Genomic DNA, 24,986 nt, shown 5'->3' on the forward strand with positions numbered 1-24,986 from the left:
TCATTATGTATCTTACTAACTATATCTACAAGAACCACAACACTAGTATACCTTCAGGTATTCTAGCAGCAATGTGTAAGGGCGTTTCTCGCTGCTTCCCTCCTCTAATGTGAACGTCAGCTCCATAACCGAGTAAGGTCTCCACCACAGCAGGTTTGCAGGATTCCACCGCTATGTGGAGAGCCGTATAGTTATCCTACACATTGGAAATGGTAAGCATATAATATTTATATTTAATGAAATATTTAGATAAACATTGTAAAAGTATGTATCTTACATTAGTGGTCACGTCCACGCTTTCCCCCTTTTGCAGGAGGGTGTTGATGATTCCAACATGTCCATAGCGTGCCGCTGTGTGTATGCTGCGGGCTCCATCCTGTAAAATCCAAATAAGGATATTCGGTTAGCGCAGTTGGTTATCAAAACCGTCGTTTTGCATGACTTCTTTGTCTTATTCGTCTTATTTTTGGTTATTCATCGTATTGTATACTAGCTTCTAGCTTGTTGTAGCTTGTAGGCGCTGGTGGCCTAGCGGTAAGAGCGTGCGACTTTCAATCCGGAGATCGCGGGTTCAAACCCCGGTTCGTACCAAATAATTTTTTGGAACTATGCGAAATATCATTTGATATTTATCAGTCCGGACTAATCCCAATAAGGTCTAGTTTACCCTCTGGGTTGGAAGGTCAGATGGCAGTCGCTTTCGTAAAAACTAGTGCCTACGCAAATTCTCGGGATTAGTTGTCAAGCGGATCCCACCCCCAGGCTCCCATGAGCCGTGGCAAAATGCCGGGATAACGCGAGGATAAATGATGAATGAATGTATACTAGCTACTGCCCGCGCCTTCATCTGCGTGAGATTATGATGATAATTGATAAAGACTATCCTATATGATATATAGATTAGATGTCCTTTCTCGTAAATAATTTATGTATGGAAATGATAGCTTTTCGTTTCGTTTTCTGAAATCGATTGACAACGTGGCTACGCCTCCAGACGGCCCAGACCCTTTAATGTAAAGAGGTCAGGCAGCAGCAGGACAGGCAGGCAGGCAGACAGACAGACAGACAGACAGACAGGGTTACTTCGCATAAATAATATTAGTAGGGATTCACAGAATTCAAAATTAAGTCACAAATTACAGATTTGCTTACCGTTTGTATTTAATATAATACATGTAATTGCGGGTTAAAATAGAAAAACGCATCTAACTGATTTGCAAGACCGAAGTGATAAAGTTTTGCACGGAATACTAATAAAAATCATCAAACCTTGTTAGGCATATGGAGATAGACTCCTTTCTTGAAGAGCATCATAGCGCAGTCGGCGTGGCCATTTAGGGAAGCGATGTGCATGAGCGTGCTGCCATCCTTTGTGCGCTCGAAGATAGACGCCTTGAACTTGTCCGCCAGCAGCTCGATGATGGCCGCGTGCCCGTTCTCCGCCGCCAAGTGCATCGGAGTCCGGTCTGCAATTGATAGGGTTTCATTGTTTTAGTTCAAGCTTCTAAGATGTTGAAGACAGTTTAAAGTTGCAAAATTTACCTTCATTATCAGCAATGGCTGCATTAGCCCTGACTCCGTAGAAGTACTTGACGAGCGGCTCGTCGCCCTCGGCGGCGGAGATGTGCAGCGCCGTCATGCCGGCCTCGTTGGTGGCGTCGATGGCGGCGCCGTAGTCGACGAGGATGCGCGCCATGTCGACGTCGCGTCGGCGCGCTGCCAGGTGCAACGCCGTGTCGCCGGCGGGCGTCGATGCCTGACAATATACCATCCAGCTTTATTGTAAGTAGGTACCTACGCGAAATACAGATCACGGATGTTTCCTAATAATGTGCCAGAAATACATGTACCTAATTCGTTCATCGAAATCAATTAAATCGCAGAAGTTTCATATTAATATTAATTTCGCTTGATACTGTTCCGAGTGGCTGAGTTAATCGAATAATGTAAATTTCAGCGTTCGATTGTGTAGCGTGCTAATTGATGTTTTCGCTAATTTATCGATTTAAATTCGATTTAAAACTATTTGATTGTTATTGTAGGCAGGAATAAAAAATAGCTATAATTGGTGTAAAAATACAAACTGAAATAACGTCATATACGAAGAAAAAGTAACCGAGGGCTTATTGCTATCGGAGCAGGTGTCTCTTGAAATTAACACAAATTTTTAAATTAAGTAGGTAGGTAGGTACTTTCAAAAAGTAATTTGTTTATACTAATTGTTGTAATAGAATAGGTATTGGTGTGTAGCTTATAGCTCAGCTTATTTTTGCGATTTGTGTTTTTATTGCGTTTAGTATACTCGTAATTTGCTCAACTTACTAATAAAAAAAACGGCCAAGTGCGAGTCGGACTCGCGTTCCAAGGATTCCGCACCTACAGTAAGTCCGACTGACGCTTGACTGCACATTTCTAATAGGTTTTCCAAATTTTTTGTCTATTTTATTAAATAACTTCTAACCTATTTATTTTAAAATTATAAAAAAATATATTTAAAATTCTCAAAATGAGCTCTTTCATTTGATATATAACACGATATAGTTGGAAAAACTTTATTTTTTAACTTTCTCATTTAGCCCCCAAAAGTAGCCCCCATGTTTGAAATTCATTTGTTTATGTTAATACATGTCCGTCTTTGGGTCACTAATTTAATTTACATATGTGTACCTAATTTCAACAATTGGTCTAGTAGTTTCCGAGAAAATAAGCTGTGACAGACGGACAGACAGACGCATGAGTGATCCTATAACGGTTCCGTTTTTTCCCTTGAGGAACGGAACCCTAACAACCAGGATAATAAAAGTATTTTAAAAAAGCTATGCAAACCTACCGCCTTTGCAGTGATTCGTGACACGAACATGTACGGGCTCAAAAGTGTTCGTACTTAAAGTGCAAGAATATTGATTGTGAGTATTGTGACCTTAAGCATATGCAGGCGTTAATGCAAAGCGTAGGCAAAGAACAAGTACCTTCCTAGAAAAAACATCTACAAGAAGTACCGACCGCAATAGGTAATATTTTTATTGACCTTATATGCAGATGTGGAATTATATCTCAATATGTTTCTGTTGCTATTTTTTATGAGTTGTTATCGGTCTTTCATACGGGCACAACACAAAAAATACACTTTGAATAAGACAATAATAACTACAAGAGCAATTTACGCAGCGTAATTAAATTGTAATAAATACCCATTCCTGAAATTAGGGGATGCACACTCAAACGAACTTAACAGTAAATTGTATAAGATAACTAAGTAAATAAAAAAAAAATATACGCGTCGACTTGAGAACCTCCTCCGTTTTTTTTTTCGTCGGTTGAAAAATAGTTACCTAGGTAGGTAGGAACTGTGACTAGTCGTATGCCTATTGCCTAGTATTAACCACCTTTTTCATTGAAACACAGAAAATAAAAGGAAATACCTTGTAAAACTAAAGACCTCTTCAGTCGCATATTTCATTCATGATTCCATCGAATATTCTAACAGTTGAAACTTGAAGCAATTCCATGGTAATCCATAATAGGTATCACGTGTCTTTCTTTCTTTTTTATCTTTATTTTAACTTAGAAATAAACAAAATAAACCCTCAGGAAATAATCAACAACAAATTAGTATTGACGTTGACAATAAAACTGTCATCAGTTAACATCAGTGACAGCTCAACGTTCCGTTACGCTGATGCTCTAGTACAATTTCGAAACATAAAATCTAAAAATTCATCAGATAAATAAAAATATTAAAATAATTAATTCTCTAAATTCCGGATGTCTTAAATAATATATTTGATACTAATAAACATAAAATACTTCAATACAGGGACGTTTTTCAGAAATAAACTTAAAATATCTCAAAGTAAAATAATGCTTACAAATTCGTACGCGATGAGTTTTCGAACGTTCCCTTTTATCGTAATTTAGTCTACTCCAACTGACTACTCGACTATTGCCTATGAATGTGTGCGTAGATGTCATTAAAAATAGCTCCGTCTTTCTCTAAACTGCGTGAGTAAAAAGGACATGATTTATATTCTGAAGTAAGCAATAGTGAATCTTAATATTTAAGACATATGGTTTAGTAACCTGGAACTTATGATCTTTCTTCTTGAATCGAACCTTGTTACACGCCACGAGGTTAATGACATCTTCCTCAGTTCTGGTATCCTGGTACTTTTGGTAAACGTTTGTCTCAATAAGACACCAGTTGTTGGTTATCCGCCCGAGGCAAACGACCTCTTCTGCAATTCTGGCATCCTGGTACTTTTGGAATAGTGTTTATGCCATTATGTCGCCGTTATGTCGCCATTCAGTCGCCATTCAGTCGCCGTTATGTCGCCATTCAGTCGCCGTTCAGTCGCCATTCAGTCGCCGTTATGTCGCCATTCAGTCGCCACTCAGTCGCCATTCAGTCGCCATTCAGTCGCCATTCAGTCGCCATTCAGTCGCCACTCAGTCGCCACTCAGTCGCCGCTCAGTCGCCATTCAGTCGCCACTCAGTCGCCACTCAGTCGCCAGTATCTTTGTTTTGATTCAGTCGCCTCTCAGTCGCCATTCAGTCGCCGTTATGTCGCCATTCAGTCGCCGTTCAGTCGCCATTCAGTCGCCGTTATGTCGCCATTCAGTCGCCACTCAGTCGCCATTCAGTCGCCATTCAGTCGCCATTCAGTCGCCATTCAGTCGCCACTCAGTCGCCACTCAGTCGCCGCTCAGCCGCCATTCAGTTGCCGCTCAGTCGCCATTCAGTCGCCACTCAGTCGCCACTCAGTCGCCACTCAGTCGCCAGTATCTTTGTTTTGATTCAGTCGCCTCTCAGTCGCCATTCAGTCGCCGTTATGTCGCCATTCAGTCGCCGTTCAGTCGCCATTCAGTCGCCATTCAGTCGCCATTCAGTCGCCACTCAGTCGCCACTCAGTCGCCGCTCAGTCGCCATTCAGTCGCCGCTCAGTCGCCATTCAGTCGCCACTCAGTCGCCACTCAGTCGCCAGTATCTTTGTTTTGATTCAGTCGCCTCTCAGTCGCCATTCAGTCGCCGTTATGTCGCCATTCAGTCGCCGTTCAGTCGCCATTCAGTCGCCGTTATGTCGCCATTCAGTCGCCATTCAGTCACCATTCAGTCGCCACTCAGTCGCCATTCAGTCGCCATTCAGTCGCCATTCAGTCGCCACTCAGTCGCCGCTCAGTCGCCATTCAGTCGCCGCTCAGTCGCCATTCAGTCGCCACTCAGTCGCCACTCAGTCGCCAGTATGTTTGTTTTGATTCAGTTGCCTTTCAGTCGCCATTCAGTCGCCGTTATGTCGCCATTCAGTCGCCACTCAGTCGCCATTCAGTCGCCATTCAGTCGCCACTCAGTCGCCATTCAGTCGCCATTCAGTCGCCACTCAGTCGCCATTCAGTCGCCATTCAGTCGCCACTCAGTCGCCATTCAGTCGCCATTCAGTCGCCATTCAGTCGCCACTCAGTCGCCACTCAGTCGCCGCTCAGTCGCCATTCAGTCGCCATTCAGTCGCCACTCAGTCGCCACTCAGTCGCCAGTATCTTTGTTTTGATTCAGTCGCCTCTCAGTCGCCATTCAGTCGCCGTTATGTCGCCATTCAGTCGCCGTTCAGTCGCCATTCAGTCGCCGTTATGTCGCCATTCAGTCGCCACTCAGTCGCCATTCAGTCGCCATTCAGTCGCCACTCAGTCGCCATTCAGTCGCCATTCAGTCGCCACTCAGTCGCCGCTCAGTCGCCGCTCAGTCGCCGCTCAGTCGCCGCTCAGTCGCCGCTCAGTCGCCGTTATGTCGCCGTTATGTCGCCATTCAGTCGCCATAGTAAAAGGTATAAAAGGCCGGTGCGGAGCGTTGGGAGGGGCATTCATTCTTCGACCGGGCTAGCAGTGACTCTGGTTTTCGGGTGTAACGTAGTGCGGGGAAGTGAAGTTTCTCCGCGACTTTTTCTGTTTGTTTTTACTTGGAATTATCCTAGTGAATTTAAACTTAGAATTTGTGTCTGTGCTTGGTTTTGCGGGGATTTTAATCGTCGTAACGCTAAGTTTAGACTGTTGTGGAGATTCTTTACTGCCATGTGTGGGTTTTTAGTTATTGTGAAGTTTTCTCTACGCTGTGTGTTCTAAGTGCCGTCATGTTATGCAGGGACAATGTCAATGCATAGCCGGGGCTAGGAATAGTGTCTGTGTTTGGTTTTGCGGGAAGAAATTCTCGTAACGTTAAATATAGATGACAGTGTTTAGGGGAATTTCACTTTTCTGTTGAGTTAGTTTAATTTAGTGATAACTTAGTTATTTTAGTGTTTTTCTATGGGGTATTTTTGCTATTTTAAAAGCCAGATCATTGTTTGGACTGACAGTTTGTCCAGCTAAACATTCACTCCGCCTAACGGTGCCAAAGGATTGGATGGTTAGGAGTCTATTGCTCCAAGTTTGAGAGGACTTGGCGTCTCTTTTATATCAACATAAGAGACGAATTATCTCACTAGTCTCAAGGCCCAGCTGTTTAGATGGATGTGGGGACGTCACGTGCGCGTCATCCGGAGTAATCTGGGCCCACTGAAGTCGACAGTAATTGAGACTAGGTCTCCTATTAAATTTATTTATATATTTCGGTGCTCCGGTTCATGCTAGTGCTGGTTGCGGGGACAGACTTCTGTCGTGACTGATATTACACTTAGTCTTTGTTGTGGCAGAGTTTCCCTCGTGATTAGTGCGTGTGTGTGCTAGGGTACTGATCCACTTATATACACGGAATAGGGCGACTTATTCTTATCCACCATGCCCGCGGGCGATAAGGAGGGAGTCAAATACACTGGCCTGTAGGTTGCCTTATCGGTCTCGCCTGCCGAACTTTACAGCCTCTCGTAGGGACTACACTTGCGTATATTACAAAGCATTAGGTCGATGGTAAGAACGAACTATGCTTTGAATATACTAGATTAGGGACAAAGGGTAGGATTAGGGTAGAATCACACACTTGTTTGATGTCTATTAACGTTCTTTTTTAGTTAGGGTCTATAAATTTGAAATGGTTGATATATATTTATCTTTAAGGGTTTTAAAATATGGTTTCTTAATCCTAAAATATGTGTGTTTAAAAGGTAAAGAGTTTAACTGCCTAAATCTTTCTAATTTCTAATTTATATGGGGAAAGAACTAATGTTTCTATAAAATTTTATTTCTATTTTTCATTTCTGGTTGTCTGGTGTAGGGACGAGGTACTGAGTAATATAATCAGGTAATACATACAACAACATACAACATAATTTCTTAATTATCAATCTGGATTTAGGAACGCAGACTATTCTGGGATTGAAGAACGGTTTGCTTTAGGGAACCTTTGTCAGGCAAGAGCAGTACAAAGCATACATTGAGTGAATACTCAATTTCGGCTTCGATTAAATATAATAGTTAACAAATAAACTCGGTGCTTCGTTTATGCATCTAGAAAACCAGGAATTCTGTCTAGATTATCAGTTTTGGGGAATGGGATTAAGGGATTAGCATCCCTAGCTTTTGAATATAAAAAAGATAAGTAATTATGATGATTGATGGATACTTTGACACTTCTTTTCATCATCATCAAGGTGCGCTTAAGTTACGAAGTGTTGGTCATAGCCCGTCTGGCTAAACTGGTAGGGTAGGTGTTCCGATTGATACTTGCAAATCGGACTAAGAGCTTCCAGACCTGCATCGGGCATACGGAGTAGCACGTGTGATTAAATTACACATCGTTTAGAAGATGATAGTTAAGTATAATTAACCTAGAAATGCTAGGGCGTAAAAGAGCTTATCTCAGGAGTGCTGCTTCTATGTTATCCCGGAAGCTTAATAGGTGTGGCAGGATTTTACCAACAACATTTTTATATATTTATATCATCATATATGCTGTAATACTTAAATACATCATAGTAAATTTACACCATCATTTACGTTGCACTAATAAATTCTGAATAATTTTCTATTTCTCTGAATAATTTTCTTTAGGTTATTTCTTACTTCCATAAATAATTATATTTATTACCATAAATATCTGTTCTCAAAATCTAGGTAATAATAAATAAAGTCAGAGTCCAAAATTTAGCTGATACTCATTAAAGAATTTGAGGTTACCGCGGTTCACTTCAAGGGGTCCTAACCACTAGCTAGACGATCACATGGCCATATTTTAAGGGTAAATCTAAAGGGGGTGTTTATATTATGGGTAAGTTAAGTAAGTAAATAAGGGGGGAGTTACATTTTGGTGAAACCGTGACGCAGGATGTAGTTTACCTGGGTTACTACGGTTCTTCAAGGTATATGTATGTAAAAGTAGCCTTCCAGGCTACATTTTGCTGGCGTGAAATGGAATGGGTACACTTGATTTTGGACTCTGTTTTTATTATGGTTTAAATAAAAGTCATAAAGCATTCATTTTATTATTCAATAGTTATTATGTACACGTAGAAAAGTCTTATATAAAAGTCATGAAACATTAAGTTTATTATTCAATAGTTACTATGTACGCAAAGAAAAATTATTACTATTCCACTGTAGTAAGGGTTATCTATCCGCAGACGAAAAGAACGTAATTATATCAGTCGGCTTATTTATTAAAACGCTAACTATGTACAATTACTGATAACTTGTGCGTAGCTGCTGAGACCTCAGCAGGGGTATGCACTTATGCAGCCAACCAAGCATTAATCTTCTCCTAACATTTAAAAACGATTAGTAATTTGCATCTCGGATATCAAGATTCTACGTTGACACATCGTTGGCGCGCTCTATCTCGGAGGTGGCGCCATCTCTTGACGAGTTTGGTACTACATTTTTTTACTCGTTCTCTGCGCGCCGTAATTAGGGATTTACTTTCATATTCCTCAGCTTAAGATGTTTGTCATCACTACTAATGATCCATCTTCTTGCGTCTTTGATATCTGAAAAATAAAGTTACAAAATTAAACCCTATGTAGTATAACATTAGCACTTATTAACGCTTATTTTAAGCGAAAACAATCAGTCTTATTTATCTCCTGTCATACATTTATTAAGAAATTAGCTTCATTGCAGGTACCAATAATAAATAAATAAATATTCCAGAGACTATCTTTCACATATCAACTTTGCCATTACTTGGAAACGCATATTCGTGGTAGACGCGCCTTTGCCAGGCAGCATTTGTAGACAGGGGTACTTTAGTTTGGGTTAGGAGGTTGTTGCCATAGTCTAAAAATAAGATTAGTTTACCTAAGTTAGCCTAGGTTATGGTTAGATAAGATATCTAGTTGTGTAAGAACATGTACTTTAGTCGATAAATCATGGGGGCGTGAAATTGTTCATTTCACGTAGGCTTACTTGTAATATTACAGAACCGGGGGCGTATTACAAATATATACATTAGTTGTAAAATTATGGGGGCGTGTAATTGTTCATTTACACGCAGGAATACTAAGGCATAGGGGGCGTATTTCACTACTTTCTTATGCTCCCGTCTTAAAAGCCGGCAACGCACTTACAATCTCTCTGGCTTTACGAGGAAACGGCAATCATTCATCACCGGGTATATGTCTGTTAGTTTGCCTTCTATATCATAAAAAAAAAATAGCTAGGTACTCGTGTGTGATAGATAACATTGGAGTTCCATCTTTGTTACATGCTTTGTTTACTGATAAGCTGTCACTATAATAAACTAGTTAAGTTACAGATTGCATAATATGTATGTACGGTCCTGGATAGGCCTGTCGATCATAGAGTAAGAGTAAGAAACAGATATTACAGATAATTCTGTTAGGTTTTATTTGCTTCACGTGTGGGTCCGAATGACAACCACACATGCCAGTAATAAGCTTAAATTTCATTAATGTACGAAAACATCATACATTTGCTACTGTAGGATAAGAAAAATGAGCATATATGTATGCATGAGCTTGGATTTGAATAGGAAATCGTATGTTAAGACTATTTTTAGACCAATTTATAGATATTTAGGTTAAGAAAAGAGTAATAGTACATGCTGCAATCACTATTGGAGCATAAGTAGAACATACACATTTGTATGAAAGTTTATCTACATATTTTTCAGTACGGAACCCTAAGAGTCACAACATTTATCGAGAACAGCGCTGAGATATGTATAGTTTACTGGTTATAGTTATTACTATTATCTATAAGAGCTCCTGCGAGCTGCCTTGTGTACCTTATTGTCATTATTTAAGCCGCTCAAATAATTTCATGAAAATCAATTGAGAAATGCAACGCGCCAATTAGCCGGACGAACAGCGTGCATACAAAGACATATTTGTAGTATGAAGGTAGCCTGTTAACTTATGATTACAGTACAGTTCTGCTGACGGTACTTTTCAATCGTATTCTGATTGCTATTAAGTAATAATATACAATAATTGGTTAAGCTAACACGCTAGTACCTAACATTTCTTTCTTGTATCCATTGAAGACTAGAGCGACCTTAGCAGCAAATTCTTGAGATACGGCCATCAAACAGGAGTGTTGAAGTATTGAAGTCAGAGGTTCTTGGTAGCCTGGAATAAATTAGGCAAGTATTAGGAAACCTTAGAGAAAAGAGTTGAATAAGTACAATAATAGTAGTAAAATATCAACAGTCATTCATTAGAGGGGGCGCGTCATTATTTTATTGTCAAATACACTCATAGGAAATATTAGGTTTCACAAAAGTAGACTAGACAGTACTTAAATTCTTCAAAATCCAAAAAAGTTTGAGAATCTTTGCCTTACAGGGCACATTTCCATAAAGTGAGGTCACAAATAAGCCAGATTAAGTTACTTAGTCAACAAAATCATAATAGGATGTAAGGTTAATGGCAGTTTTCATATCTCCGATCTTTCATCCGGAACCTCTTCGCTCATTATTTTGAAATATTAGAGTCAGACATAAGTTAAGAGTTTTTATAGCTTATGATAAGTTTGGTATTTATATAATGAAATAAAATACCTGTCATGACTGGAGACAGTCTATAGAAGTACATTGAAGGCAGGCATATTGTTACTGCGGAGCGATGCCATTTCTCCGGGAACTCTGAAATTGATAAAGTATAAAAGTTAGCTAAAGTAGGGTATATTTAAGAGAACCTATTCATAAGTCTCATTAAAAGTGTTTATTATTTAGTACAAGTAGGGTCTTTACAGTCAAGATAAAAATAAAATCAATTTTTATTTTATTTTTGAGAGTGATGAAAAATTTTGAAGTTTGTTTTTCTAGGTACATATGTATATGTTACAGTAGTTTTCTAGTAGCATGGGTGTTATACTTACTAGGGGACTGTTGAAAGGCTCGGAAGAACCCATGAGGGCATCAATGGAAATTTGCTCCGCTCACTGACAACTAGGTATTGGGTTTCGGTTGCTGAAAAATAACAGCATAAATTGTAAGATGTATTGCAAAAAGAGGAATATTTATGACAGGTCTAGGGTTAGGCCCACAAATTATATTAAATTTACCGGAAGACTGCGGGATCCTTTTGTAAAGAAAATACATATTTATTAACAAATTTTCATTACCATGCAAGAAATCCTGTTTATTTTTAGTTGACATTATCATATAATTATGATTTTTATAATATGTTGCACTTCCAAATTTAGGAAGCTAGTATTTCCGAAAGAAATTGACCCGGGTCATCTTTTTAGAGCGACAACATTTTTCAAATTCCAAAAGCAGTATGGTCAAACCAGTGAGTAAATGTCTAATAGTAGAAATATCATACTTACGTTTCACAGTTGTTTTGATTCATCGAAAATAGCAAGGGAGTCATCACAGCAAAATTTCAACTTCTTTTCTTTCGATAACGATATATGTATACCGGGGTTCATTCTAATAAAGTTGTCAGCTTGCTGAAAAATCAAATATACTTTGTAAATCTTATTGCAGCAGAAAACAAACATGTAGTGAAGAACAGATATTGCATTAGACAGACAGCATAAAATCAAAAATCAACATGTCATTCCTTTAATACTGATTTTTACTTTGATCACTTTCAAGTTTTCATTTCAAAAAAATGTGTTTTGTTGCTGAACAAAGAATAAAAATAAGGCAACTCACTACATTAGGTAAAAACATTACAAGCGTAATGATATGAAATTAGGGAAACCTTAATGTTTGTCTGTATTCGATAAGACCAAATAGAACGCAGATTTATTGATAGATAGGTCAATTTGTGATCAATTACTTTTCACTAGTTGATATTCTAATAAGCAAAACAGTTTTTAAATAGGAGCAACTTGTTTAATGAAGGAAAAAGAATAAAATCTTACCTTGCTCAAAGCAACAGTTTCCACATTTAAGTCCATTCCATTCGCACTATCGACAGCTAGACTCATTACGCATCCTTTGTACTAGATAGTTCAAACACTAGGTCATAGATATGGGCACTAGGTTCACAGAAAAATAGAAGACGCAAGCTGAGAAAAGGTCAGCCATGCGGCGACGAAACAGAACTTTCACTTCATTCGTTTTATAGTAAATTCTTCAAGGGGCTATATTTTGGAAACCATTAGGGCATTCTTGGAGGCAATCCTTACTCGCTACATCGGGTAAAGCTTGCGTCGTGGTATTTTACTGCAGGAAATCATTGTGAAACAAAGGCAATAGCTTGTATTCAAAATGGCGTTTTAATTTTGTTCTGAGCATGTTTTGAGCGATTGTCAGATGTTTAGGTATTTGATCAAAATGTCACCGGAAACTGAAGTAATTTTAATCATTAACATCACGATTAGTTTACTTGTATTAAGGATAAATTAATTATGTTTCAAAAAATAAGCATAATCTGAAATGACAGCAGTTGTAATTTGCCAAAGACAAAATTTCGTTTCACTCATGTTTCATTGTTGAACGTTTATAATTCAGTCTCGAATAGTTATTCAAAACCACTTAGTTATTCACGCCATCTATCGGAATTGTTACTTAAGAAGTCGTACTAAGAACCCGACCAAATTGAGTGGGTTGTGCTTGGTATGTTGCCGGGAGTATTAGAATGTGTTTTTGATTTTGTCGCATTGCATGAACGCACGCGCACCCGTTTACACTCTCGTTCCGTGTCTCGTTTCGCGGCTCGTCTCGCCGCTTGTCTTGTACGCGTTTGTAAATTGGTTATTAGTATTTTGTCTATGCGTAAAAACTTGTTCACACGAACGATTTCGTTTAGTATTGATAATAATTGCAAAAATCAATAGATAGCGATGGTAATGGTAGCCCCTCACTAGGTGACAGAACGGGACAGTCTTACGTATCTTTCAGTAGGAGTGGCAGCGAAAGCGCTATTATTGGTTGTCCTTGTTACGGTCTCGTGTAGTTGCGTATGATTTGTCCCTCACGGACGCGCGAGTATAGCACGTCTATAGGATTCTACCATCTATGACGGAAGATCATAGAATCGGAAGATAATGGATGACAATCGTAATGGTGTTGCTACTTACAAAAACAATTATTGAAGAGTTATAGTTAAATTTATTCGCATTTCTATAGGATCCTATTCTAATCGTAAAATGAGACTGTAGATGGTTTAATAATGGAAATCCTTATGTGAGATAAATGAAAATCATTGTGAGGTTTAGTTTAAGTGCATATCAACAAACCGGGGCCATGTTGTCTGGACTCTGGTCAAAACGTGTTAAAATAAAATATTGCGGTTTCGTAAACGAAACAACTTTGGTTTGAACGGAAATATTTATGTTATTAAGAAGTGATAAAATAGAATGGACAGTGTTTAGATACTAACCCGGAAAAGGTCCATAATTGAGTGCAAATGTGTATTTGAGCGAGAAATGGTTAGTTTTACGTGCATTTTGCGGACGCAAGTAACGAGTGCATTTTGAAAACAAATAACAAAAATCATGTAGTTTTCTGTAGTAAATCTATATTGAATTAGTAGAATAGTGTAGTGGGTGAAATTAGTGACGTGATAAAGTGGTGAAAATAGTATTCATCTGCAAGAAACGTGCGTTCAACAAATAAACACGTGAGTAGAAATTTTGGCAAGCCTAGAACAATTGTAGGATATATTAGTATATAAAACGCATTATAGCTTGTTTACATTATATGAAATAATACTAAATTGACGTTCAGATCTTTCAAGCGTTTCAATATGAATATAATCACATGCTTTCTTGGTTTTTCTAAATGGAATTCGGTTAGTAACACGTTTTCAATGGATTCCATAATAATGTGTTCGTAGGTATATACATAGGTATTTGCATTATATGACATGGTTTTCATGTGATAAATAAAATTCTTTGTTAGTAATTTAGTGCGAAAAACACTTGAAAAATAAAACAAAGCAATAAAACACTTTGTTATAAAAGCCATTGTTAAATTTGTCGTCACTTGTAACCCTCCCGTGGTCTAGTGGCTCTCAAGGTGGACAAATGTATGAAGAATATTTTAAGAAGGACTGGGTTCGAATCCTGGCGCGTAAATATTTTTTTTGTTTATTTTAGTCCTGTGGTCTGTTTGTTTACAAAATTCTTAAAAACTATGCATAAATAAAATTTATTTTGGATATGTATCTACGAGTAGCGTTATAAAATAAACTGGAGTTTTGAATAAACTTATGTTCAGTAGGCTATTTTTTAAAAATAATTTACACAAATGAATTGTTGCACAATGTTTAGATAAATACTTACCTACTTACTCTTTATATCAAAGATGGATTCATTACCTACCTAACCCTTCCAATGCAGTTGTATTTGTATTAGGAGCACCTGGGTATTTAGTTCTTAAAATACCTAGATGTTCACTCACGTATTTTTAATCACTGGCGCGGATGTTTTAGGGTGCCTAGGCCTCCATTTTTAAGCACTAACACTAACAGTGCATAAACGAGTTAGTACATCTCACAATAGTAATTTGAATAACATGGCTAATAATATTATGATTTGGATTTTTTTTATAGGTACGTTAAGTCAAACGGTGTGTGTTTTATAATGTAAATAGGCTGGTAAAAATGCATTAAAACGGATAATAATTTTATAAAAATTTAAAAAATTATTTAAATATGTTTTGCAGCATTTATGTTACTATACTTTATGATTCGTCGCTACTATAATTTTTGATTTATCATCATCATCATTCATAGAAATCATCATTATAAATGTCTTATAAAATTTATTTTTATTTATTTGTGAGCATGTTTGCATTATTTTGGCTGGCCAATGGGCTAATTATATAAAAACAACGTACAAGTAGAGTCTTTCATTATGGTTTTAAATGTATTAATCGCATAATCGCTTTAGGTCAGTTTTTTATATATTCATGGCTGTGCCTGGGTTTTGGGGTAGTGAGATTAAGGTCGTTTAAAGGCTATACAATGTACGGTTATGAGCAATAGTTAGATGTTACAAGCAGCCGTGTGAACTGCCATGGTTTGGCAGCGGAATGGTTAAGCGCGTTTCAAGTTCAACTCGTCATTGTCTGTATACTTCCGCGGTGGTTTATTGCATAGTAGGTTTTTTATGCCGCGCGTTGAACGGCAGTAAGTGAGCGAAAGATAGGGATTATAGAGAAATTAATCGCGGAGCGTTATCATAAAATCTAACAACAAAAGTGCAGATTTTTCATTATGTGCGTATCATTTGATTCTAATACTTAGTGTCAAAGTACTTTTAACTAGTAATTATTAAATAAATAAATCAACATAAAATAATATATATTAATTGGAAAATTGAGAGATATTAAAATCATCTGGGAATCATCTAGAAATGTTGGGCTAGTATGGGGTTAGGACAAAATGAGTAAGTTTTTTTTTTCAAATGAATTCATGGCTATAAATATAAATTCTCATTTTGATTACTAATCGACGCGTTGGCTGTCTGTAGAAATCAGTGTGAAAGTGTAACAGAGGAGGAATGAAAATGTGTGTGTATTGAGTGTTTATAGTTATGACTTTGTGGTGATTTATGAAAGAGATGTATGATATGAGATGACGGATGCTAAGTGGACGTATGTACTTTTATTGGAAAGATTGGATTGATACAGATAGACAAAAGCTGGAGGGTAATCAAACTAGATGTGTCGGTATTTGCAGGGGAACAAACTGGGGAGGGAACGGGATACACAACTAGCCAGAAAAATCTTATCGGTAGGTTAAAATTTCGACCCATTCACAAGGGTAGGTTTTTATGGCTAGTACTACACAAGGTAATAAGACCCTTACGAAACCCACACACTCATATTGGGTGAGATATATCTGACACTCGACATATTTTAAGGGCCGTGAGCGTCTAAAAGGACGAGGCTCTTTTCAAGAGGTTAATTAGATACAATTACATATATTATGTTGCTTTCAATATGAGGTATAATAATAATAAGCAAATATTTTGTTTATTTTGGTATATTTTTTTTTTGAAACAAAAATATCTTTATCACACCATATTGGGGTATTTGCTTATGTCAATTTTAAGTTTGTTTATATATAAAAAAAAATACACATACAAACAAACTTAAACGTCGGTATATTTTATTCAAGTATGAGACACGCGCCAAGAAAACGTGGTTGAGGGTGATAAGGCAATGAAATTGGTTCGAATTTTGGCGATGGAACTTGAAAGCTTCGTACTTATAAAAATTAAAGGTCTCTTCGTTTTGCTTGGGGAGTTTTTGCTGTCTCATCAGATGCTCTTCTACGGAAGTGTACGGCGCAATTCGGGTAGAGACAAGAGTAATACTCGACGCGGCCGGGTTGAGCTGGCAAGGACGGGTTAACTAGTAGCCTATTAGATTCACAACCTAATATCTTTGGTGGAGCGAGGTGACTGGGGAAAAAGTTGTCATGGTTCATTGACGGAATTCTGATGAACTAATTTCAGAGCTGAGTCATTAGCGGTCACTTAGTATTGAGACACACACTACACGTTTAGAAAAGGGGGGATATATCCGACTAATCTAGAGTAGATTGAAGTCTTTTACAAATTACTGTAGTAATTCATAAAACACTTAAATCGGGGGCGAACTGTGACTAGTCGTATGCCTATTGCCTAGTATTAACCACCTTTTTCATTGAAACACAGAAAATAAAAGGAAATACCTTGTAAAACTAAAGACCTCTTCAGTCGCATATTTCATTCATGATTCCATCGAATATTCTAACAGTTGAAACTTGAAGCAATTCCATGGTAATCCATAATAGGTATCACGTGTCTTTCTTTCTTTTTTATCTTTATTTTAACTTAGAAATAAACAAAATAAACCCTCAGGAAATAATCAACAACAAATTAGTATTGACGTTGACAATAAAACTGTCATCAGTTAACATCAGTGACAGCTCAACGTTCCGTTACGCTGATGCTCTAGTACAATTTCGAAACATAAAATCTAAAAATTCATCAGATAAATAAAAATATTAAAATAATTAATTCTCTAAATTCCGGATGTCTTAAATAATATATTTGATACTAATAAACATAAAATACTTCAATACAGGGACGTTTTTCAGAAATAAACTTAAAATATCTCAAAGTAAAATAATGCTTACAAATTCGTACGCGATGAGTTTTCGAACGTTCCCTTTTATCGTAATTTAGTCTACTCCAACTGACTACTCGACTATTGCCTATGAATGTGTGCGTAGATGTCATTAAAAATAGCTCCGTCTTTCTCTAAACTGCGTGAGTAAAAAGGACATGATTTATATTCTGAAGTAAGCAATAGTGAATCTTAATATTTAAGACATATGGTTTAGTAACCTGGAACTTATGATCTTTCTTCTTGAATCGAACCTTGTTACACGCCACGAGGTTAATGACATCTTCCTCAGTTCTGGTATCCTGGTACTTTTGGTAAACGTTTGTCTCAATAAGACACCAGTTGTTGGTTATCCGCCCGAGGCAAACGACCTCTTCTGCAATTCTGGCATCCTGGTACTTTTGGAATAGTGTTTATGCCATTATGTCGCCGTTATGTCGCCATTCAGTCGCCATTCAGTCGCCGTTATGTCGCCATTCAGTCGCCGTTCAGTCGCCATTCAGTCGCCGTTATGTCGCCATTCAGTCGCCACTCAGTCGCCATTCAGTCGCCATTCAGTCGCCATTCAGTCGCCATTCAGTCGCCACTCAGTCGCCACTCAGTCGCCGCTCAGTCGCCATTCAGTCGCCACTCAGTCGCCACTCAGTCGCCAGTATCTTTGTTTTGATTCAGTCGCCTCTCAGTCGCCATTCAGTCGCCGTTATGTCGCCATTCAGTCGCCGTTCAGTCGCCATTCAGTCGCCGTTATGTCGCCATTCAGTCGCCACTCAGTCGCCATTCAGTCGCCATTCAGTCGCCATTCAGTCGCCATTCAGTCGCCACTCAGTCGCCACTCAGTCGCCGCTCAGCCGCCATTCAGTTGCCGCTCAGTCGCCATTCAGTCGCCACTCAGTCGCCACTCAGTCGCCACTCAGTCGCCAGTATCTTTGTTTTGATTCAGTCGCCTCTCAGTCGCCATTCAGTCGCCGTTATGTCGCCATTCAGTCGCCGTTCAGTCGCCATTCAGTCGCCATTCAGTCGCCATTCAGTCGCCACTCAGTCGCCACTCAGTCGCCGCTCAGTCGCCATTCAGTCGCCGCTCAGTCGCCATTCAGTCGCCACTCAGTCGCCACTCAGTCGCCAGTATCTTTGTTTTGATTCAGTCGCCTCTCAGTCGCCATTCAGTCGCCGTTATGTCGCCATTCAGTCGCCGTTCAGTCGCCATTCAGTCGCCGTTATGTCGCCATTCAGTCGCCATTCAGTCACCATTCAGTCGCCACTCAGTCGCCATTCAGTCGCCATTCAGTCGCCATTCAGTCGCCACTCAGTCGCCGCTCAGTCGCCATTCAGTCGCCGCTCAGTCGCCATTCAGTCGCCACTCAGTCGCCACTCAGTCGCCAGTATGTTTGTTTTGATTCAGTTGCCTTTCAGTCGCCATTCAGTCGCCGTTATGTCGCCATTCAGTCGCCACTCAGTCGCCATTCAGTCGCCATTCAGTCGCCACTCAGTCGCCATTCAGTCGCCATTCAGTCGCCACTCAGTCGCCATTCAGTCGCCATTCAGTCGCCACTCAGTCGCCATTCAGTCGCCATTCAGTCGCCATTCAGTCGCCACTCAGTCGCCACTCAGTCGCCGCTCAGTCGCCATTCAGTCGCCGCTCAGTCGCCATTCAGTCGCCACTCAGTCGCCACTCAGTCGCCAGTATCTTTGTTTTGATTCAGTCGCCTCTCAGTCGCCATTCAGTCGCCGTTATGTCGCCATTCAGTCGCCGTTCAGTCGCCATTCAGTCGCCGTTATGTCGCCATTCAGTCGCCACTCAGTCGCCATTCAGTCGCCATTCAGTCGCCACTCAGTCGCCATTCAGTCGCCATTCAGTCGCCACTCAGTCGCCACTCAGTCGCCGCTCAGTCGCCGCTCAGTCGCCGCTCAGTCGCCGCTCAGTCGCCGCTCAGTCGCCGTTATGTCGCCGTTATGTCGCCATTCAGTCGCCATAGTAAAAGGTATAAAAGGCCGGTGCGGAGCGTTGGGAGGGGCATTCATTCTTCGACCGGGCTAGCAGTGACTCTGGTTTTCGGGTGTAACGTAGTGCGGGGAAGTGAAGTTTCTCCGCGACTTTTTCTGTTTGTTTTTACTTGGAATTATCCTAGTGAATTTAAACTTAGAATTTGTGTCTGTGCTTGGTTTTGCGGGGATTTTAATCGTCGTAACGCTAAGTTTAGACTGTTGTGGAGATTCTTTACTGCCATGTGTGGGTTTTTAGTTATTGTGAAGTTTTCTCTACGCTGTGTGTTCTAAGTGCCGTCATGTTATGCAGGGACAATGTCAATGCATAGCCGGGGCTAGGAATAGTGTCTGTGTTTGGTTTTGCGGGAAGAAATTCTCGTAACGTTAAATATAGATGACAGTGTTTAGGGGAATTTCACTTTTCTGTTGAGTTAGTTTAATTTAGTGATAACTTAGTTATTTTAGTGTTTTTCTATGGGGTATTTTTGCTATTTTAAAAGCCAGATCATTGTTTGGACTGACAGTTTGTCCAGCTAAACATTCACTCCGCCTAACGGTGCCAAAGGATTGGATGGTTAGGAGTCTATTGCTCCAAGTTTGAGAGGACTTGGCGTCTCTTTTATATCAACATAAGAGACGAATTATCTCACTAGTCTCAAGGCCCAGCTGTTTAGATGGATGTGGGGACGTCACGTGCGCGTCATCCGGAGTAATCTGGGCCCACTGAAGTCGACAGTAATTGAGACTAGGTCTCCTATTAAATTTATTTATATATTTCGGTGCTCCGGTTCATGCTAGTGCTGGTTGCGGGGACAGACTTCTGTCGTGACTGATATTACACTTAGTCTTTGTTGTGGCAGAGTTTCCCTCGTGATTAGTGCGTGTGTGTGCTAGGGTACTGATCCACTTATATACACGGAATAGGGCGACTTATTCTTATCCACCATGCCCGCGGGCGATAAGGAGGGAGTCAAATACACTGGCCTGTAGGTTGCCTTATCGGTCTCGCCTGCCGAACTTTACAGCCTCTCGTAGGGACTACACTTGCGTATATTACAAAGCATTAGGTCGATGGTAAGAACGAACTATGCTTTGAATATACTAGATTAGGGACAAAGGGTAGGATTAGGGTAGAATCACACACTTGTTTGATGTCTATTAACGTTCTTTTTTAGTTAGGGTCTATAAATTTGAAATGGTTGATATATATTTATCTTTAAGGGTTTTAAAATATGGTTTCTTAATCCTAAAATATGTGTGTTTAAAAGGTAAAGAGTTTAACTGCCTAAATCTTTCTAATTTCTAATTTATATGGGGAAAGAACTAATGTTTCTATAAAATTTTATTTCTATTTTTCATTTCTGGTTGTCTGGTGTAGGGACGAGGTACTGAGTAATATAATCAGGTAATACATACAACAACATACAACATAATTTCTTAATTATCAATCTGGATTTAGGAACGCAGACTATTCTGGGATTGAAGAACGGTTTGCTTTAGGGAACCTTTGTCAGGCAAGAGCAGTACAAAGCATACATTGAGTGAATACTCAATTTCGGCTTCGATTAAATATAATAGTTAACAAATAAACTCGGTGCTTCGTTTATGCATCTAGAAAACCAGGAATTCTGTCTAGATTATCAGTTTTGGGGAATGGGATTAAGGGATTAGCATCCCTAGCTTTTGAATATAAAAAAGATAAGTAATTATGATGATTGATGGATACTTTGACACTTCTTTTCATCATCATCAAGGTGCGCTTAAGTTACGAAGTGTTGGTCATAGCCCGTCTGGCTAAACTGGTAGGGTAGGTGTTCCGATTGATACTTGCAAATCGGACTAAGAGCTTCCAGACCTGCATCGGGCATACGGAGTAGCACGTGTGATTAAATTACACATCGTTTAGAAGATGATAGTTAAGTATAATTAACCTAGAAATGCTAGGGCGTAAAAGAGCTTATCTCAGGAGTGCTGCTTCTATGTTATCCCGGAAGCTTAATAGGTGTGGCAGGATTTTACCAACAACATTTTTATATATTTATATCATCATATATGCTGTAATACTTAAATACATCATAGTAAATTTACACCATCATTTACGTTGCACTAATAAATTCTGAATAATTTTCTATTTCTCTGAATAATTTTCTTTAGGTTATTTCTTACTTCCATAAATAATTATATTTATTACCATAAATATCTGTTCTCAAAATCTAGGTAATAATAAATAAAGTCAGAGTCCAAAATTTAGCTGATACTCATTAAAGAATTTGAGGTTACCGCGGTTCACTTCAAGGGGTCCTAACCACTAGCTAGACGATCACATGGCCATATTTTAAGGGTAAATCTAAAGGGGATGTTATATTAAGGTAGGTTAGGTAGATAAATAAGGGGGGAGTTACAGTACCTACTTAGAAACAAATCATTTTAAATTTTAATCCTGTCGCTTAGGAACATTTGAAGATCAATTAAGTGGTATTTGACGTTAGTTTTGTAACTGGTTCAGAATTGTTTACATTATTTTCAATTTCTATAGACACCTTTGAAATATTATAGACAGCCATTTTTAGGATGTCTAGGTAAAGCAGCGCCTCAAAAAGACATGTTCGTGTGTTCAAAACTAATATTGCTCCGTGCGATTTGTCAGGCGTCAATCGAGAGAGCTTACCTTGAGTTGTTCCGCGGTCTGTGCGCTGAGAAGCTCGCGCACCATGCTCTGGTTGCCCGCCTCCACCGCCAGCAGGAGCGGGATCTTGCCCCTCTGCAACACCACGTCGCGAATTAACTTTTTCCATTCCTTCTGTCTAGCTCTTTCCTTATTCAACTCTATGAAACTGAGTTCAAGCTTCTGCAAATCTTTCGGCTGCAGAGCCGAAGTGCCGGGCGGGCTGCGGGCGCCGCCGCCGCGCAGCAGATTCGCACTTCGCGGGGGCTCCGGCCTGCCGTCAGACATTATCGGCACCGGGCTCGCGCCAAACCCGCACTGAAGTGAATGCAGTTTCCATCCATACAGTGCAGCTTACTCACGGCTGCGGCGAGGCGCGGCACGAACCGGCCGCTAACTGTCACACCACAGACAATACTTCCAAAGTTATGTGCAATCTTCGTATATGGGGAATGCCAAATCGATCGACTATCGTGCTTCACATTGAATTCCGATGCATGCAAAATTGGAAACATAGCGACGGATCACCGACGGGGGATATACGTACGTGGTCCTCCATCGAGCCAGTCTACTAGTGCCCGGGCACGAGTCGGGGCATAGCAGAGGTCTCGTCCAGCTCGCGCCCAGGGACTGACTGAGACTTGTTGTATTATAATAAGTAATTTTGAAATTCAGTTCTGACGTTGTAACTAATATTCCGCGCCTAATTTGCATTGTAAATTCGTGTTGTGACGTTTGCCCGTAGGCTAAAGCTCGCGGATCTTAATTAGCTAGTTTCTATTCGCAAGGGAGGCACGTTTTACTACGGGGGCATGTCCTTGCGGCCTTATGTAGTTTGTTGTTTCGATTTCAGATTATAGGAACAAGTAATTAATTTTAGCCAGACTGTATGCGTGTAGGTGAAAACTCGGCTGAAACCTACAAAAGTTTTATTAGTTTTTATTCATTTACAACGTTACGGGTCTCGGGCTAGAAGGGGCTTTGTTTACAGTGGAGGGCGTTTTGGGAGGTAGTTCCTGAACGCGGCGGATGGCGGTGCCAGGCGACGCCGCTGCACGCGATGCCGCGACTAACGATGCACCGCCACCCAATCTGTCTGCGAAGCTTCTCGATTAAACAACTCTATTTCAATTACGTACAATGCAATATCCTTTACCTTTAGTCAAAATTGAAGTGCTCATGTAGCGTTTCGTTCATTTCGTTCAATTTGGAATCTGCATATCGGTCTATCATTTCAGGTTTATTTGTTAGACGCATGATAAATGACTATACTTAGGTACCTATGTAAAGAAGTTGTAAACGTTCCTTAAATTCTTGGATTCTTCACCAACTGCATAAGTATATGAGTAGGTACTTACACAAACCAGTTAGTTTTGGTTGGTAGAACACGAAAAAAGTTTCTGCAATGAGATAGTCAGGGCAATGAACCGTACCTTATATACATAGGTACAATGCCGAAATAGAAATACCAAAACTTTTTATATCGATATCTTGAGAAACAGTAAGAATTTGATGTAGAAACGGGGAGTCCAAAAACGTTAGTCAGTCAAGCAGTTCATTCGACTTGCCATTTTATTATTTTACCTTCCGAGAGTTCAGAGTTATAATCTTATAAAAAATAACCTAGTAATACATACCGTTCGTTCATTTAAGCACTTCAAAATGTTGTCACCTTAAGTACCTACGTTTCGTTTGAAACGGATATAAATATAACCCTATGTTTTTGTGAAGGACGGCCTATTCGTCATTTTTTCTTTACCTCTTTAAATAATGCTACACTTACTCCGTCCGCTCGCAGCCGTATGTCCTTCCCCGCTGCCGTGAGCAGCGCCCGAAGAATGCTGGTGGCCGTGCCGGTCTGTCTGCTGGCCACGAGGTGGACCGCTGTCTGTTGCCGGCTCTATTACAAACAAAACTGTCAGTATTTTGCCAGTAACTTATATAGGTACTTGCAGTACGTAGGTGTAGTGAACTTCTGCAATGCCGACCATTTAAGTACTCGTATATTCTTTGACATAAACTCAAAAATAAATGATAACTAAATGAAATATTCCTTATTATTAGGCACGAGCGGCCAGATTTTCACGTTACTAAAATAGTTTCTATAAGGTAAAATTACTTTATATTTTATTTAGAAAATAGGTTTAAGAAAGAACTGTAAAGACAATGGGCACATTTACCCTTCAGACAAAAAACGGACGGTTTCACTTTTTAATCTGTTACAAAGTCAAGAGCTTACCCCTCCGGTGGCAAAAGGATCAACCCCTCGCTTGGAGAGTAGCAGCTTAACGATGTCCTCACGGGAGTACATCGCTGAGATGTGCAACACATTGTAGTTGTCCTGCCAAAAACAAAATTAGATAAATTAAATCTAGAATATGGACACAAATTATTACGTGACGTCTGCGTGTTGTGTTAAGATGTCCGAATTTTACTTAAGAATTGTTCATAATATTCGGACTTCTTTACAAAATCTCACTATACAGGGTCTAATCGTTAAGTGTAGCCAAGCTATAATTCCGTAAATATAACAGATATCAAAAAACTTCAAATTGATATCGAAAGTGCGTTACCCAGTGAGTAAAATTACATTAATAACTTTTTTAAATAAAAGCAGAAATATCCCAAACATTAATTTCAAACCCTCCCATACATTTAGTACGACGACTAACCCCTCAAAGAACGTCGGCGTCGTAAGAGATAAAACTGCTTGAGATTCATTATTGGCGATAATAAACTGTACTTAATAAAATAACAAAACTCCAGTTTATGAAATAATAAATCTAACATTAATTTTTTATTACACCGCATTTTACAATTTTTTTAAGAAAAGTTCATTTAGAAACATTTAAGAGGGGGCCCGTCAATGTATCGCATAAG

At 39.4% G+C, this 24,986-nt stretch overlaps 1 protein-coding gene and 1 long non-coding RNA gene across 2 annotated transcripts in view; both read right to left on the reverse strand.

Annotated features, from left to right (window-relative positions):
* LOC134792320 (serine/threonine-protein phosphatase 6 regulatory ankyrin repeat subunit B) overlaps positions 1-24,986 on the reverse strand; it is a 54,863-nt gene that overhangs the window by 9,441 nt on the left and 20,436 nt on the right. Inside the window, exons 3-9 of the mRNA XM_063763592.1 lie at positions 24,346-24,447; positions 23,890-24,006; positions 22,110-22,202; positions 1,543-1,756; positions 1,270-1,466; positions 278-376; positions 52-196 (exon numbers count right to left, since the gene is read on the reverse strand). Of these exons, the coding sequence (XP_063619662.1) occupies positions 52-196; positions 278-376; positions 1,270-1,466; positions 1,543-1,756; positions 22,110-22,202; positions 23,890-24,006; positions 24,346-24,447 (967 nt within the window). The remainder of the gene's footprint in view (positions 1-51; positions 197-277; positions 377-1,269; positions 1,467-1,542; positions 1,757-22,109; positions 22,203-23,889; positions 24,007-24,345; positions 24,448-24,986) is intronic.
* On the reverse strand, positions 10,415-11,838 carry LOC134792328 (uncharacterized). The gene is made up of 4 exons (XR_010144406.1): positions 11,713-11,838; positions 11,260-11,350; positions 10,940-11,023; positions 10,415-10,508 (listed from the first exon to the last, which is right to left on the reverse strand). It is a non-coding gene; the product is annotated as an uncharacterized LOC134792328 (long non-coding RNA).

Source organism: Cydia splendana, chromosome 1 (genome assembly GCF_910591565.1).
Source record: "Cydia splendana chromosome 1, ilCydSple1.2, whole genome shotgun sequence".
Lineage (NCBI taxonomy): Eukaryota > Metazoa > Arthropoda > Insecta > Lepidoptera > Tortricidae > Cydia > Cydia splendana.